The 18,371-nt window shown below is 37.1% G+C and overlaps 2 protein-coding genes across 3 annotated transcripts; one reads left to right on the top strand and one right to left on the bottom strand.

The window, feature by feature from the left end:
- Window positions 1-1,945: 1,945 nt before the first annotated feature.
- On the bottom strand, window positions 1,946-4,530 carry LOC120627506 (protein cornichon). Its single transcript, XM_039895510.1, has 4 exons — window positions 4,310-4,530; window positions 4,131-4,243; window positions 2,834-2,977; window positions 1,946-2,136 (listed from the first exon to the last, which is right to left on the bottom strand). The coding sequence occupies exons 1-4, from the start codon at window positions 4,457-4,459 to the stop codon at window positions 2,109-2,111; spliced, it is 435 nt and encodes a 144-aa protein (XP_039751444.1). The 5' UTR covers window positions 4,460-4,530; the 3' UTR covers window positions 1,946-2,108.
- Window positions 4,519-17,891, top strand: LOC120627505 (endoplasmic reticulum lectin 1). Of its 2 annotated transcripts, XM_039895508.1 has the most exons (10): window positions 4,927-5,350; window positions 6,671-6,902; window positions 9,920-10,084; window positions 10,791-10,957; window positions 11,796-11,921; window positions 13,606-13,659; window positions 15,302-15,466; window positions 16,015-16,177; window positions 16,831-16,975; window positions 17,690-17,891. In XM_039895508.1, exons 1-10 carry the CDS (start codon window positions 5,189-5,191, stop codon window positions 17,862-17,864), a joined length of 1,554 nt encoding a protein of 517 aa, XP_039751442.1. In that variant the 5' UTR covers window positions 4,927-5,188; the 3' UTR covers window positions 17,865-17,891. The 2 variants fall into 2 exon arrangements, with proteins under 2 accessions (XP_039751443.1, XP_039751442.1); XM_039895509.1 differs by lacking the exon at window positions 13,606-13,659 and having other exon boundaries at window positions 4,519-5,350.
- The last annotated feature ends 480 nt before the right edge of the window (window positions 17,892-18,371 follow it).

Below are 18,371 nucleotides of genomic sequence, written 5' to 3'. Positions count from 1 at the left end.
TGCACAGGGTATGGTATGAATGTAGCAATCGTAGATGAATTGAAGTATGCCGAGTTAAAAAATTTAATGTCATTATCGACTAAAGTAGTTAATTATTGAGAATTTCAACAACTTACGTTGTACAAAATATTGTGGTAAATATAACTTTACTTCCTTGTATCCCCATACTTCCTTGTTTATTTTTCAAGCCTACTCTAACAATATTTATATTTGGCGCTTCTTTTAAGAGTTACCCTGATGCAAATGTGGCGCCATCCTAATTTAATACATTTTGACGACACTTTTTCATATACACAGATGACTCTCCTTACCTCTACCCTCCATAATTTATTGTATGGAAAAGTGACGTTTGGCAGCAGTGATTGCAAGATTTACGTCTGTCACATTGCTGTCGCGAGATACGTAATCACCCTGCGGAACTACAGTCCTACAAATAAAAGTCATGAGTTTGCTTTGGGTATCTATATAATTTTCTATCGTTTAACTAATCAATACACATAAAATATTGAAGTATTTATCTATGATTTCGAAATACCTGCATCAATATTATACAATAAAAAGCCGATAAAAATTAGCCTGCAAGTATTTTGAAATCGGGCGGGCATAAGAAAGGACCTGGAACAGTCATACGTAGATCATAGACCTTGCTCTTGACAGAGTGTTATCTGTATATGCACAGTTTAAGACTTCTTCTTCTTCTTTTGCTTTTTCTGGCTTTTAGGTGTGCCAAATCGGTACGTTGCCTGTATTTCGCCAATGTCACTTATACTTTATATAAATATAGCACTATAATTTTTATGAATCTTAGTATTCCAAAATAAGCCGTTCGCGATGGAGTGTGGTCTTTGGTTAGTGTTATAATTCAAAGAAAATAGTTTAGGATATTGATTTTATATGTTACTATTATAAGCTCACTGGTTTAGAACATAATAAAAAATTTTTGGTTCTGTGGCGCGTTTTTTAAATTGTAATTTTGTATAGATAGACAACGCGGCGGTTTTTAAACTGTAGGTAATAATAAAATAACCTTACTTTACTAATTTAAGTTGCCTTATGCGGGTAAATAGCCGTATAATTAAGTCAATCAAGGTCCATTAATGCTGTGAAAATTGAAATCCCCTCTTTATACTAATCAATACCGATAGGTACAATTAGCAGCCATGTAAACTAAATGTATATACCTAATACAATGATTTGCGAAAGATCTAGTAGGTATGTACTTGTCTAGCAAGTACTCAGTCTGTTTATCAGTTATGTAAGTGCGTTAAGTACCTACGTAGTGCAATTGTTGATGTTTAGTTTAGTCTTAAATCTCACGGTTATGATCAAAATATCACGTAGTTAAGACTGCTAGGACTCCCAACTACAAAATGGAAAAACGAAACCGTATTTCACTTTGCTACGTTTTTTACCTACCTAGTAGTTAGCATGTTCAATTACGGAACACGAGTTGATGGGGTACAACTCCCGGGTCGGGACTTAAATAGTTCAATATCGCGTTTATCTAATAGGAAATTTTCCGCAAATTGACCTGTACTGAGAATTACTGCGTGCTTTATAATCACTTTGTTTCACAATTTTTTAAAGCTCGTAAACAGTGAAACTAGCAGAAGATTTATGCCAGAGCTTGTTAAGAAAAGTGCTATCCCATTCTCATTTCTGAACGGAGTGGTTGCCATTAGCGTTTCTACCGAGCGGCCAAGGTGTCCTACCATGGGGCTATCCCAGAGTTTTTAGGTATCCTAGGGTGTAATTACTGGCAAATGTGGATGTATTACACACATCTCATGTTAAACATGTTGCGGCACTTTGTTTTCCAACCTGCCATCGGGCGATTTTTTGGATTAAAAAAAAATAGACAATGACGGACGACTATTTTATATAACGTATCAAATAAAGGAAAAATATGTTATTTTAATATGGAGGAAAACTAAAATAGCATTACTAAAAATTAATTAAATTTTATTATCAAAATACTTCACAAGTTAGACATTTTCATGTCTACACAACAAGCGCTTGTTCGAACACAACTTTCCTTCCTTAGGGGACTCTAACAATAAATAATGATTTAATGGAATTTTAAAACGCTCTTTTCCTTCTCTTCGTTATCAAACAGCTATTAATACCACAATCATTCTGAAAAAGAAAAGGGTTGTTTTAGGAACCTAAAAATGGTATGCCCTTCAGCATTTATTTATTTTTTACGACAATGCAAACATTGCCTAGCCCCAAAGTAAGCGTAGCTTGATGGGTATTAAGATCACTGATAAATATTTTTTAATGAAAAATATATACATAAGTACTTATAATATACATATAAACAACCAGACGCTGAAAAACAGTCATGTTCATCACACAAACATTTTCCAGTTGTGGGAATCAAACCCACAGCCTTGGACTCAGAATGCAGGATCGCTGCCCACTGCGCAAATCAGCTGTCAACAGCTGGCTACCTGGTACCTACGGTGGGAGACACTTTCATCAAAAGGAAACAACAAAGTGTTTATCTTCTCCCACAGTTTTATCCAATCTCCGAGCATGGGCACAGGTTAAAATAAATAAATAATCTACTGGGATTGGACCACTGGTACTGGTGATTACAGGCAAACCCTGAGAGTTCAGCAGTTGACTATCATAGTTGATTGATGAATATAACATGTTGATTAACTTCTTCCTGCCATGCCATGGTTTGGCAGATGGGCAAGCAAAAGTTTTTTCTCCTTTCCTTTGTAGTGGATATAATCAGGTGGAAATATTTATTTGTAGGAATTCCATGTTGGAGTAAAAGTGGTGAATATTAAAGAGTTACTTTAAATAATGTTCATACTCTTACCCATAAAGATATAAGAAGAATGAAAGCAAGTAAAATGCTAGTTTAATCCAGCCTTCTCTCTGACAGATAGTCAACACATCCGAGTTCATAATACTTGTGGGGTCATAAAGACCCGGCCCGGACATGACAGGCCTGTTCTTGTATCTGGAATAAGAAGTTTCTGTTATAATCTCTTTATCACTTAGCATAACCCACCTCAGTGATGCCTTTGTTAGTGATGATTGGGACTGTCCACTACTTAATTAAAATGTTGGATGAGAACCTTCTTTGTACTCTTGATCTAGTTTAAGTTTAGACTTTGTTTAAGCATTGCTTAATCAATCCAGTTGAAATCATAACCAGGCAACACCACTTAACAAAATTGTGCAAAAGTTTGGTCTTTAACATTTAATGCACCTTATTGATGTACTAAAAGAATAACATATTGACAGAATTTACATATTTTCCAAGACTACAAGCTCTTTGTAATTCATATTTTTTTTATAAAAAAAAAACTTACATCCTTTAAATTATACTCTACACATGCTTTGTGTTATAGAATTCAAATAAAGAATATAAGTGTCATTGTCATGTCAGGGATATTGGTATATGTATTAAATAAAACCAAATATCTCTTGGTTTTGTCTTATATCAATTTATTTAATACAGACATTAACATAAGAAAACATGTACCTCTCCTATACCTCCCTAACACACAATGACAATGACACTGATATTCTTTATTTAAATTTTATGACACTTTGAAACTTGAGTCTTGTTGCAAACATCATTGTACATTGTACTCCTGACATTGATTTAGTTTTAAAACTAAATTGTTTATTCATAAAAAAAGATGCAATATTTGACAGTTTTGTTAAGGTAAATTAAACAGAATAGTTTAAGATAAAAAAGAACAAATCACCAACAGGTGAACACATCTGTCCCTAACGACGAGTTAAGGCTAATCTATATTACAGTCAGTTGTGCTAGAGGGTATAAAATTTGTTTGTTTTTAAAATTAAATAGTAACCACATATTTTTTCCCTAGTTGCAACAGATTGGAGCAAATTACTCGTTTAACGAATTTGAGGCACATATTATAGCGCCAGACACGCCACGACATGGTTGTATGTTTCTACATTAAAGTTCAATGTACACCACAGCTGTATGAAGAGGGGTTTGCTCCTATCCAATACTGCATACGCCTGGTCATGAACGTGACAAAACAAACTTGAAATTAAAATGATTCAGCATCGATGCAAATCAATGCAAATTAGGGCAATTATAGACACTTGATGTTAATAATATAACCTCTAACCTTAGAATGTGATATATCATCAGTGGAACGTTTATCAACAGTGAAAACCATTCTCCCGACAGTAGGAACAGCAGGTTTATAATTAAATGCAGAAAGTACTCCGGCAACACCAACTGTAAGTGAAAAAAAAAAGAGGTTAACCAAGTCACCACCGATACATTGTAGCGGTTAATACTAACCGGATTGAGACTGTTGCACTGGTCTATAGGATTTTTATAATCCGTCTTCAATTCATCGAACGCTATCACGTGGAATATTGAGAAAAATATTAGAAAGGCATCTACAATTAAGGCTATAATGTACGAGAACGCTGGAAAGCTAAACGCCATTTTGACAAAAACATATCTTAATCTGACAAATGCTGACAAGTGACAACTCAAGTGATTATTTGGAAATGGAAACACAGATCACTATAAACGAGTCGGAGATTTGCAATTAGATTTGTAAGCAATGAAAAAGAACAAAAGAAGAGGAAACTGTATGAATACGAAAATAACATACCCACCTTTTAAGAAGACGAAAATAACATACCCACCGGTGAAGAAACTCATTTTCTCAGGATATGGAGATCTACTTTAATGGCCATTGGGCACTCACAAGATGACTGTATTATGTTAGGGCCGTCATCTGAACTTGAAATAATGAGCATGAGATTTTGAGGATCTAGAGTAATGAACACTAACGGTCTCAAGATATTATATTAAGCGCCAAAAAGCTTTGAACTCAGAGTCAACAAGTCCATTTAAAAGTTATATTTCTGACAAATGACATTTTTCCAAGTCATATGTTTGGCTAACCGACCTATTCAAAAAGTAACAATATTTTGTAATGTCGTAAAGCAGAGAGAGGTCTTTGTAATTTTGCATCGTCAAATATTGTTTAGTTTGTGGCTATGATGTGACTGAAATTTCTACAAGATTTGTTTAAAATTTAATTGTAACACAATTAAAAGCTACCGATTTCTTCAATTAATATGTTCTAATATATAAGAAGAAATAAAAGGAGTTGAGTTTTAACTGTGAATTATACTTTAAGAATATCATTTATTTATAATAAAAATGAAACGCGTGTGTTTATTTGTGTTATGTGTAGCAGTATGCGTTTGGAGCATTAAGCATGATTTAAGGGGATTTGATGATAGCATAATATTCAAAGTAACGTGGCCCGGTTCCTTAGATACACCTGACAAATTGGTGGATGAAGATGGAGTGAAGCCAGAGGTATTGATTTATTATTAGTAATCATTCTTTTCATTTATCCTAGTATAGACCAAACTTATGTTTCTCTATTGTTCGTCATATGTTGTTTGTAGGTAGGACATACACATTTTCCCATTGTAATGATTCCTCACAAATTAAAGAAAGTTTATTTGACATCATACCACCTATTTGTTCTTGCTACTTTCCAGTTTTCTACTCCAGTCTTCAGTCTTGGTTTTTCTCTCTATTCACCCTTTATTTGCCTAACTGTGTAGTGGTGTACAAATAAAACTTTAAATAAATAAATAAATAAAATAATGGAGATCCAGTAATCCAGTAAACATCTGCTATTATGATCCTGCTATTGACGCTTTTTTTCGTGCTGCAGAAGAGTTCTGTTTGTGCAATCTGGGTCTGCTAGAGTAATCAAGAGATAAATTTAAAGATTTTAAATTAATTACAGTCTATAGCTATTACAGTGTGTATGTAAAGTGACTAGGATAGTATGAGCATGAGAGGTAACCAGAAGCAGAGCCAAGAGTAAGAACCATCAAAGATTTAGTTATAAATTTCAAATGTAGTTATTGTCATCAGACTACCATATACACATTTTTTATATAATGCACACTTGAAAATGGCCATCTACGTATTGAAACAAAGAAAATTTTACTTTGACTTATGAAATTTCATAAAAATTTTAAAAACTTTATGAAATTTTTAAATATTTGAAATTATCATGTAAATTAGAAATCCCATGGCAATAATATACTGCTGCTGCTTCTGCTGACCTTTTATAACCTTAATTGCCAGGGCTGAAAATAAAGTATTATTATTATTTTTAAACTTTCCCTTAAACCTGTGTAATGTAATTATTCATTCCTCTTACTTTTATTCAATATAATATTTTACTAGACAGGAAAAAAATTGCTCCCTTTTGAGCCTTACAAATTAAATCAACAGTTTTCAAACCCAATGATTTTTCCTAAGCTGTGGCAATATCGAATCAAGCATTTATAATTTCTATAATAGTAATATCTATAACATGTTTAATTTTTCAATTAATTTTGGTTATACCTTTTCGGTGCTTGATTAAGAAAATAGAAAAAAAAACATAATATGAAATTGGTGAGGAATGAGATCTTAATAAATGATGCCACTGTTAGTAAAATAGACCATTTTTCGAATTTCCAATAGACCACCCATTCAACCGTAGCCGTGAACAAAATTGGTTAATAAACACCATCATTTCATACATACAGCTCTCCGTTCTGGACTTTATACTAAAATCATCCAAGCTCTCTTCAGAAGGTTATATAAAAAAAATTGTGTCATCAATTTCAGGTTAAAGAAACATTAGAAGTAATGACAACTCTCAAAGAGAAATACAAGTGTCACTTACCAGAACTGCGTGCTAACCAAACCACCACAGCAGAGGAATATGATGGACCATTGCCTATTAACCTGTTACAGCCTCTTTTCACACAGAAGATCTGCTCTTATAGACTCGAGACTTATTGGAGTTATGAGGTGTGCCATGGGAGATATGTAAGGCAGTACCATGAAGAGAGAGAGGGTATTTTTTTGTTTGTAATAACATGTCTATGTATTAAGTTCTAAATTTCTGTTGAGTTTCTTGCCGGCTTCTTCTCGCTAAAATCTGCCTTTGAACCGGTGGTAGAGTCACTACAAACAGACAGACTTGACGTTATAAAAGTGCTTATATTAGGCCTACTAGAAATAAATGAATTTTGAATTTTGAATTTAAGTATTCATACATTACCTTTTAGCATACAATTTGCAGCAAGAAGTTAGATTTTAGAGTAATGTTCTGAGCTGTTTCACATACTATCTAGAACTTTAAACTGTTAATGAACTTATATTGTAAAACCTCAACTACTCTGTAATTACAATTGTGATTGAGAGTTTTCAAATCTCAATTCAATTAAATAAATAAATAAATATACTACAACAATACCCACATCACCATCTAGCCCCAAAGTGAGGTCAGCTTGTGTTATGGTTATTAAGATGACTGAAGAATATTTTATGAATAATATACATAAATACTTATTATTACGGATAGCCAACCAGACTCTGAAAAACATTCATCTTCTTCTTCTTTTCCTGGGCCTGTCTCCGTACTTGGTTGGCCTGAACCATCCGTTATACGTGTGGTCGCTGATGCGGCTCCCTGCTGGATCACTCCAGCCGGCCGAGCTCACTCCAGAAGCTTTGCAGGCCGCCCAGATCGTCGAGAGCTTCTTGAAGTGTTGCTGTGGAGCCAAGGTGTGCTGCACGTTGCTCTACCACTCCATTGCATTGGAGCATTACGTGTTTCGGTGTTTCATGTGTCTCCATGCATGCTCTGCACAGAGGACTGTCAGTTATATCTATAATGGACAGGTGTTTGTTTAGTGGGCAGTGCAGTGGCAACCCGGTTAAGTTGCAGTAATTTGGTTGTTAGTCTTGGGTTGAGGTCTGGTAGCGTCTCCTTCGTGTGTTTGCAGTCTTTGGGTTCTACTCCAAGGAGGCGATGTTTTGTATTTACTGAAGGGTATGGATATGATTGGTTCTGGCCTAGCTATCTTCAGTGATGTGTATTCGTCGGCTGCGTCAATTCCTTTATATTCGTCGTGACCTCGTACCCAATTTAAGGTCACTTTGTTCGATTTTGATAAGGCCTTATGACAGTCCTGTATGGCTCTTAATATTGCTTGGCTGCCACTGTTTATGTTTATGTAAAAGTCTTTTATCTTTCTGTTTAGCATGGCTATGACCGCTGTCGTGATGCCCACGCTCTCCGCTTGAAAACCAGAGTCTTACTAAGAGTTTGTACAATCTTTATGTTTAGATCTAGGCAGTAAACTCCCGCGCCTGTGCCTGAGTTTTTCTTTGATCCGTCCGTCCGATCTATAGCGACGGTGTCTATTGTGCCTGTTTTGTTTCCTTCCACATCTACTTAGTAGTGCCTGTCTAGCACGTATGGTTCCCTCTTTAATGTTTAGGTGGTATGGTTTGACGGCCGATTGGCGCAGTGGGCAGCGAGCCTGCTATCTGAGTCCAAGGCCGTGGGTTCGATTCCCACAACTGGAAAATGTTTGTGTGAAGAATATGTATATGTATATTATAAGTATTTATGTATATTATTCATAAAAATATTCATCAGTTATCTAAGTACCCATAACACAAGCTACGCTTACTTTGGGACTAGATGGCGGTGCGTGTATTATCGTAGTATTTATTTATTTATTTATTTATACATAGTAGAATCTCTAGCGCGTTGTGCTCATGCAGCCTGTGATTGATACGCTTGTTGCTGGAATTTTTGTAATTCTAGTTGGTTGGAGGACACCTCGGCCACCGTACCAATGTGGCGTAAGTTAGCGAGCTCCTGACGACTGCTAAGTACGGCCATTTGTTTATATGTGGTTTAAGCCCCCAGGTTTTTCCTACCATGCGTTTGAATTGGCAGAGAATTATCATAGATTTTTCTTCTATATGTGTCTTCCAGGTTATTTTGGAGTCTATCGTTACTCCGATAATCTATCGTTACTCAGTCGATAGTTCTAGTGTTGTTTTAAATAGAGTTGGTGCTTTTGAGAAGTTTGGTTTCCTTTTGTTGGTGAAGAGTACCAGCTCCGTCTTTCTTTGATCGAATCATGGAAAGTTCGTTATCCGTGCACAATAGTTCTATCAGTTTCAGTGCGTGTGGTGGTCACTTAGGGTGCATTTTTCCACTTATGAGGACAGTGAGTTCATCTGCGTATCCTATAGTAAGAAAACCATTGTTGTTCATTTTTGTTATGAGGTCGTCACCTACGAGGTTCCATAGGAGGCGGGATATGACACTACCCTGTGGTCAACCTTTTTGCTACGATACTGTTGGTTGGTTACCGTGCCTTTTGGTTTTTCCGTTCATGTCTAGTTGGATGACCCTTAATTCTAGAAGGGCTCTTATACACTTTCTGAGTGGTGTAGCGGAGTTGTTTGCTCCTGAATGTTGTTTTGTCGAAAGCTCCTTCGATGTCCATAGAAGTACCCGGTCAAGTCATTCCGGTGTATCCGGTGTATCCGTCCCGGAGGTATCGGTCTCCGAGTCTTTCTAAGGTTTTTAGTGAAAAGGAAGGTCTAAATAATTTTGGTTGTGCGTAGTCGCTTTTAGCTGGTTTAGGTAGAAGTACTACTTTCACCTCCCTCCATGTAAGTTGTATGTATCTGTAGGCTAGGCATGCTTTGCTGATGTTCGCAAGCTGTGGTATCAGATGGTCCCCACCCCATTGCAGAAGAGCAGGGAAGATCTGGTCGGTACCTGCGTATTTGAATGGGTAAAAGGATTCAACGAACCCTTTCAAAACATTCATGTTCATCATAGAAACACTTTCCAGCTATGGAATCGAACCCACAGCCTCTGGACTCAGATATGTTAGGCAGGGTCGCTGCTCTGTGCGCCAGTCGGCCGTCAGAAAATTCATTTCTTGCTTTTATAGTATGTATATAAACCTTATTATTGCAGGAATGTTTTTTTTAATAAAATGGTGCAAGTAGCAATCTAACTCATTAATGAATACCTATAAATCACCACTTTTGCAGCTAAGTCGGTCAAAACACAGGAGTTTTTTTTGGGCACTTGGAATGAAGCTGATCAATCGAAATTGGAAGACAGTTGGAAGTTAGCAGCGGAGAGCAAAGAGACACCTAAAACTACTAAGGTTGAAGGACAGCTGCTGCCTTACGTTGAAATGGTCATGGGTTCAGGTGAAGAACATTTACATTAATACATCTTTATATATATATTTTACAGCTTAGATATAATGGATTTTAAATATATTTTAGTATTAAGCAGAGTTCTACGTTCTACTAAGTATCTACTGTCCGCCATATTCTTCTTTTTTTTAGAGTGACCTTAATAAATCAAAGCCAGGCTAGGCATCAATGCAAATACGTATTACATGAGACTAAAAGTGATCTTTAGTAAGTATGTCTTCAAATAAGATAAATGGCAGGCAAGTAGGTTAACCAAAATATTTAAAACAGTTCATTAACAAATGGTTTGTTAAGTGAAACTGACATTTTATTGTTATTTGTCCTGCCTTTTACCCTTATTTTGAATATGAAAAAAAAATTAAAAATGGCCATATAGCCAATCTTTATATATATTTCTTGTGTGCGTCTGTATGTCACTGAACTCCTAGACGGCTGGACCGATTTGAATGAAATTTTCGCTATGCATTTGGGTGGCAACCTGGACGGTTTAGATTCACAAATCAGCCCGACAGATGGCGCTAGGGTCAGCTAGTATTTATGTATATTTGTGTGTCCACAAATCCCCATTGGGCTTGAATGGTGGACTGCGGCCTCTCATTGTGGGAGGAGACCCGTGGCCGGTCCCGTGCCTGTTGATGTTATGATAGTGATTATATTTGTGAATGTGATGTTAAACATTTTTTTTTTTTATTTGAAGGTACTCAGTGTGATCTTAACGACAAAGCGCGCCTTACAAGGGTTCTATACGTGTGCTACAACTACGGCAGGCATGAGATCTATTCCTTGAAAGAGACCGCAACATGTGAATACGAAATTATTATCCTGTCACCTCTCTTGTGCCAGCATCCCCAGTTCAAACCAAAGGTATGCTTGTACGTCTTTTATCCTAGGCCATGTCACCAACCATAATGTTATGATAAAATAAGTATGCGTATTTATAACAATACCATTTACTCCATTCCATTTTACTGTGTCTCATTTAGAGTTCTGGTTTCGAGATACAATACTTTTGGCCTTTGGCAACAATACTTTTATATATTTTATTTGAAACGCTCGTTCTGGAAAATAAGACTTCAATAATAAAAAAAAAAGTAGCTAAGCTTTTGCACTTTGTAACAGATGCTTTCTTGATATTAATAAGTCGGTCAGTATTGTTTTCGTATAAAACTGAATTGGCCATTTGGTGCGATCACGCAGGTTCCAGCACGGGGCTCCAGTTGTTGTTTTACGTTTAAACACCCAGATACTAGAAAACACGCAACCTCGCAAAATATCTCTTTCTCTTAACATAAAAGGGGAAGCCTTTATTTCGTATGTAGTTGTTTGAATGTAGGTTTATAATAATTTTACACCACCTATTTGTTCTCGCTCTTGTTGTCCTAATCCTAAGGTTGCCTGGCAGAGATCGCTTTTAAGCGATAAGGTCGCCTTTTTAATTCTACTCCAGTGTTTGTGTTTCTCTCTATTCGTCCTTTATTTTCCTAACTGTGTAGTGGTGTACAAATAGTGGAGTTAAAAAAATAAGCCTAAAAGAGGATGCGAAGTTATCAGAGGTTGTTTTTTATATTCCCCTACATGTCAGCCCTTCACTGTCTCCACCAGTCACCAGTCTCAATAAATAAATATTCTACGACAATACACACATCGCCATCTAGCTCCAAAATAAGCGTAGGCCGATGAGGATAAAGATGTTTTTCTTAAGGTTGTCGATGAGAACATCATAAGCTGTTTGCCGCTGGATGACGCGCCAAAGAAGCCGAGAGATTTGTTGAAAAGTGAAGTGGAGAGTTTAAAATTACATCAACAGGCGATAAAGCTGCGGAATGAAGTAAGTTACATAAACGAATTTATTTGAATTTCATTTTAAAAGAAGCCGATTGCCGTTTTCGTATTTCCCATTTAAAAATAAATCAATAGCACTAGCAAAGTTTGACCAAATACATATTTTCCAATTCGGTTTGAGTGCCAATTCGGAGGGAATATCCCTTTATCATAATTTTTTAAACAGGGTGTATTAGCGAACGATGCTGGCTGTATGTCGGTTTACCTTCGTCGCCATTTTCCGTAATTCAAATTTGTGTTAATATTTTCGCCTTATGGTTTATTATTAATAATTTAGAACGTCCACTTTAATTCGGAAAGCAGGACAATAGTTGATTTCTCTCGAATAATAATCGAGGCACGAATCGCGAGTGAATAGCTTTTGCCATCTGATTTTGTTTATATTAATCTCAAAACCCAACATTTCAATACGTCAAGTACATAATTCCAACCTACATTTCGACTTTGTTACACCATCTAACATAAAAAAGACTAGGTTACAAAGAATTATAAATGAATATTGTTTGCAATTTTCTAATCTTATTTTTTTATAAAAATGCCATATTTTTGTATCATAATATATCAGTGCTTTGCGTGGACGTCTATAAATAAAGAACTATTACAAAAGACAAAATCTCTCCTGCTATGGAAAATACGATAATGGACCGGCTGTGAGTTTTAATGCTTTATTACATTTAAATGAGTACTTTATTTTTATTTGAATAGATCTATGTTTCCGTTTTAATTTGCTTAGCTAATTGCTTTTCCTAAACTTAAAGCTAACTGCACATTTTGGTGCCAATTCTGTTGTGCTGAATCTAAACTAAACCGAATTGACTACTCTAAAAGTAGTGCCATTTCATTGTTATTTGTTTGTTTTAATTATTTGTTGCACACTATAGAATAAGGTTTAGAGGCGAAATAAGGCATATTTCCAGTTTACCTGGTATTTGGGGAACAGGAATTGTGTGTGCGTGGTATTTTTGATTTTGGAAGTAAAAAAAATATTGCCTCAATAAAGCAATGAAAAATATTAATAACGCACTTTCATTGTGTTCTTTGTCGTAACAGATTGCACTATTTTTAGATTTTTCTATCTTATTTAGTTTGTACAGGAACATATTTGACACCATTGTTACCGATCTAGCACGAATAGTTTTTATTACTTGCCATCGTTTTTCCTTTGGATTTGTTTTTCTGGATTTTTTTTAATTTTGCTTTTAAATCATTTTCGCTGTTTTGAAGAAGACATGCGATATACTTAAAAATACAGAAAAAGGAAACTGGTATAATGTAATACGGCAAAAACAATGGGGTCAGCGATGCTCCTTCTTTAGGTTTTTTCAATTCGTTTGCATAACACTATAATATGTTTTAATAATGATACTTTAGTAGATTTTTTTGCTTTATGGTCTATTCAGATATATCAGTGTCAGCGCATCTCAGTGTTTCCCTCGGGTCGAATTCGGGCAAAATTAATTGCATGCAACGCGGCAGTTTGATCGTACATATAAAATTACAGTTACGCTTAAATGACGCTTAGAAACTTACAATTAGGTGGCCCGCAAGATTGTATGGATGCATTATGAAAATATAATTTCTGAAATGTCCTGTATGCGATTTGTTGCGCGGTAAACCCTGACTGATATGTCTGAATAGACCCTTATTAATGTTTGTATTGGCATGTTCAGGATAAAGAATCTGATGATGTACTTGGCGTATGGAAAATTGAAAAAGTCGTTAAGGTAGGTGGTAATAGCTTTTTTTTTTTTGTTTATCTTTGCTTTTTTGTAATATTTGTAGCCCAGTTGTAGGTAATCTTTATTTTTAATTTTTTTTAATTAGTTTTTTCTGCATAATATTATTAAGATTATAGAACTAAGGCATTGAGGTTAGTTTTGAGACCCATTAATTTCAGGTTACTACTTGGCATTTAAATGATTTACTCCTGTACGGGAGCTATGGTGATACGCTCGACCGTAACAATAGGAAGATTTTCCTCCGAAAGAGTGATTGTGCATCTTTGGAAGTTGCATATGTAGTAAATTTTTGTGAACATTTCGCTAGCGCGATGCAGGATTTTTGTGGCGCCATCTAGTTCGGTAATGTGGAGAACACTACACTCCACTGTCATCTATAGCCTATAGCAGTCCACTGTTGGAGTAAAAGACAACCCCAAAACGGATGGGATTGTTTAATCACTACGCGGGGCAGACGGCTTGGTGATCGCAGTAGATTGCAGTACTAGTAGTACAGAAGACGCTGTGGTCCGTTCTCCTTTATATTCCCTCAGTCGCTGAAGGGTGGTGACAACTGTATTCTGTTCTGGCGTAACCACACCGCTTTACTCCAATACGTCCATATATTTGTATACTAGCTGATACCCGCGACCTCGTTCGTGTGGATTAAAGTGTATTATTTACGCGGGAACTCTTATTTCCCGGGATAATAATGTATTTTAAAAAATCTACGGCTTAGCTCGTAAACAATTTTCAATTTTCCCTCGGCAACTACTTAAGGAATCGGAATAAAAGGTTTCTTATGCTCTTTTCCATGTCAAAGGCTACATGCATGCCAAATTTCATCCAAATTAGATAGTAGGATAGTAGGATAGTAGGATAGTAGGATGGTAGGATAGTAGGATAGTAGGATGGTAGGATAGTAGGATTAACAAACGATATAAATATTGAATTTTTGTCATACCTATATATAACTTGGTTCTTCTGCTTCTTCGTGTGTAAAGAAACGGTTTATCTGTACTGCCCTACTAGTGGTATAATTACTGCGTGATACTCGATTTAGCAACGAAGGCACATTTATCCCGAAGATCCTAACAACCGTCCCCATGGGATTTAAAAAATAGCGTATTAAACATACAGTTTTATGTGAATTAATGTAAGCACCTGTGATAGGGTTCATGAATCGGGCTTTTTGTGATTGAATTCGTCCGCGGTAATGCCACCGCCATCTTATTTCCGCCGCCAATTTTTGCAATGCTGTGTTCCGGTCTGCAGGGCATAATTGCCGGTGTAATAACGGGTACATGAGGCTTAACAGCTATTCATCAGGTTGATGGACACATGGCGGTATATTGCAGGACGTTTTACTTGCATGCCCTGCTGCCTTACCACCAGGTCTGTCTCTCTCTCCGCCTGCCCGTGTGTCTTGTTTGTCTATCTTGACGTCCGTCCGTCCGTCCGTCAGTCTGCCCGTCCGTTCGTCTAGCTAATCTGTCTGTCAGTCAGTTTTTTTTTTTTTAATAATTAAAATACAAGGGGGCTCCCCTACAACAGATACAATTTTTTTGCCGCTTTTATAGGATGAAACCCTTCAGAATCCGAATCGCACTTGGCCGATTTTTCCATCTAATACATAAATTGCTTTTAGGACGGTGAAACCCACTTGAAGTTCGAGCTACATCCAATTTCGGATGATGAAACTGATGTACAGGATAGCAGCAAACAGGATACCATTGCGGCTGAGATAACGCCGCCTGTCACAGACGACTCCCCAGTTCGCGCCCTTTTGAATGGCGAAGAGTGTATGACTGGGGTAAGTCATTCAAAGAATTCAATACACACTACATAGGTCAACTTTGTATACTCATTGAAATAACCGGCGCGCAAGCAAAGCCAAGTCAGCCGTTGCGGGTAAACGGGAGAACCCGCAATCAACCACTCCATTGTGCGTTGTTTCGGGCTGAGTTGACTCATTATTTACTCATTAAGTTTATTTAGAGTACAAATACTAGGTGATAAACATTGAAACCGTCTCCATATAGTGAACGTTGGTCTGCTAGTCAAAGCCTTTTATTTGATACCCATATTGAAGGATTCACCAACACACACACATATACGAATACACGTGAACACGCACGCACATACACCCACACACGCGCACGTATGCGCACAAACTCCAATACCAACACCCACACACACGCACACACACAAACACACACGCGCGCACACCCACAAACACAGACGCGCGCACACACTCACATATACGCACGCATAGAGACACGTCAAAATTATAACACAGCGTCGCGTCGGGAATAAAAAATATGACAATGCTTGACTTGCTTGCTTGACAATGACTTGTAGGGTACTGGCTGGTGGAAATACGAGTTTTGCTACGGCAAGTACGTAATGCAGTACCACGCGGGCAACACCGGGCCGGTAATCACCGTGATGCTGGGGAAGTTCGACGAGCAAAAGCACATAGACTGGATAAAGGAGAACAAAGGAAAGGCTCCTAAGCCTCACGGTGAGTGAGGTCACATAATATGTTATGGTGATAACAAAAATAACATCGCTAAAGTTGTTGACTTCTAAGAAGAAGTCTACCAGGTCTAAGAAGTCCAGGGCGCGTTTGGAAACCTCGCAGCTTTACTTTTTAGTGTACTCTTGTATTAATCGCCATATTCTCACTGCATGGTGCACATATGTTTGGTTATTTGTGTTTTCTTTACAAATTTATTTTTATGTTTACCCTAACTATTTGACGGCCGATTGGCGCAGTGGGCAGCGACCCTGCTTTCTGAGTCCAAGGCCGTGGGTTCGATTCCCACAACTGGGCAATGTTCGTGTGATGAACATGAATGTTTTTCAGTGAATGGATGTTTATTTGTATATAATAAGTTTTTATGTATATTATTAATTAAAAAAATCATACGTTAGCTTAGTACTTATAACACAAGCTACGCTTACTTTGGGGCTAGATGGCGATGTGTGTACTGTACTGTGTACGATCTGCCCCATAAGACTATGAGAGTGAGCGTATATGCACCTGTGTTTGCGCACATATGTGCACTAAAATATCTCCCGCGTAGTTGGGAAATCCTTCAGGAGATAGACTAGGTACAAAATCGGTCAGGGAAACTGTTTGACTGTATACTGGAATGTATAACTACTTTCTAGGTAAACGCACTTCATTGTCCCATTTTTACTCGGGAGGTGATCTTTGCGACAAAACCGGCAAACCTAGACAGACTGAAGTCAAACTAAGGTGCCCGGAGAACTCGTCAAATGTCGCTCAAGTCGCTTTATATCTGCTGGAGCCTAGGTGAGTTACTTTCATAGAAATGTTTTTTTTTATTACACTAACAAGTTAGACCTTGACTGCAATCTCGCCTGGTGATAAGTGATGTTGCAGTCTAAGATGGTATGGCAGTTATATTAAACCCATACGCCTAATCGTTTTCTTCGCGTCATCGTACCGGAACGCCAAATTGCTTAGCGGCACGTCTTTGTATGTAGGCTGGTACCTAAACACGGCGGAAGCCTTCCACCAGTAAATACATATAAAACTAGATATGTTGTGAACTCATGTTGTGTAGAAATGTTCTTGTGACTCAGAGCACACGAATTGTTATTTGTATATTAGAAAAACATTTCCAAAAGTTAGCGTTTTGATTGTTATTTTCGAACTACACATTGCCTCTTACGCTCTTAAACAACCAGTTGTGATAACAGAAATATTTCAACTCTGAACGGCGACAAGTGTTCTAAAGTAAAGTCCTTCTGATTAATTATTTCACGACGGAATTGGAGCGGTGATAGCCCAGTTCGTAGGTCTTCGAAGTAAAACACCGTGAGGTAAAATTCATGCCTGAGAGTTCTGCATAATGTTCTCGAAGGAGTTTTGGGTCTATTAGATAGACGCAGGCGTTACTTTGCGGAATTCCATGATATACTGTACTCCGCGAAAAGCAGAAATTTTTCACTATAGTCGGCAAATTACTGCCTACTTGAATAAATAATTGAATTCTAATTATAGGACCTGCCACTACATCCTCGGTGTTGAATCGCCGTTGATTTGCGAGATATTGCAACACGCTGACAAAGATGGCCTGATAAAGCCAACTCCGCTATCTAAACCCCAAGGCAGCTCTAAGGAAGCCAAAGAAGAACAAACAACAGAGAAAGATGACAACAAGTTAGGTTTAGATTAACTGAATAAATTAATTTATTGTGATTTATGCTGCTTTATTTTTTATATTCTCCCAACTCGCCTTTGTATGTACACCGATTTCACCTCTTATCAGTACGGCTAAGTCTTTGTATATACTGATTTAATAATCTCCAAAAAAAAGGCAAAAGTCAATTTTATTCCACACCTTTATCGACTCTCCGAACATTGGCACAAAAGTGGAAATAATATCTCTCTCTCTTTGGTCGGGCCCTCATGACTAAGGATCGCGATCATTGCTATAGCGAGTAATCTTGTGTATGATCTGTCTCCATCGGGTCCTGTCTTTGGCCATTTGTATTGCGTTATATAAGGTACGGGCACCAGTTTCTCTTAGTTGATCTAACCACCGGGTTGGCGATCTGCCTCGGGGACGTTTGCCTTCTACATTTCCAACCACTCTTAACTTTTCAATGATCTCGTTTCCACGTCGTGTCTAAATATACTAGTGGCAAAACACTAAAAAGCATAATATGTGAACGACTTACCT

Source organism: Pararge aegeria, chromosome 11 (genome assembly GCF_905163445.1).
Source record: "Pararge aegeria chromosome 11, ilParAegt1.1, whole genome shotgun sequence".
Taxonomy (NCBI): Eukaryota; Metazoa; Arthropoda; class Insecta; order Lepidoptera; family Nymphalidae; genus Pararge; species Pararge aegeria.
This window is presented reverse-complemented; position numbering and strand designations above follow the sequence as displayed.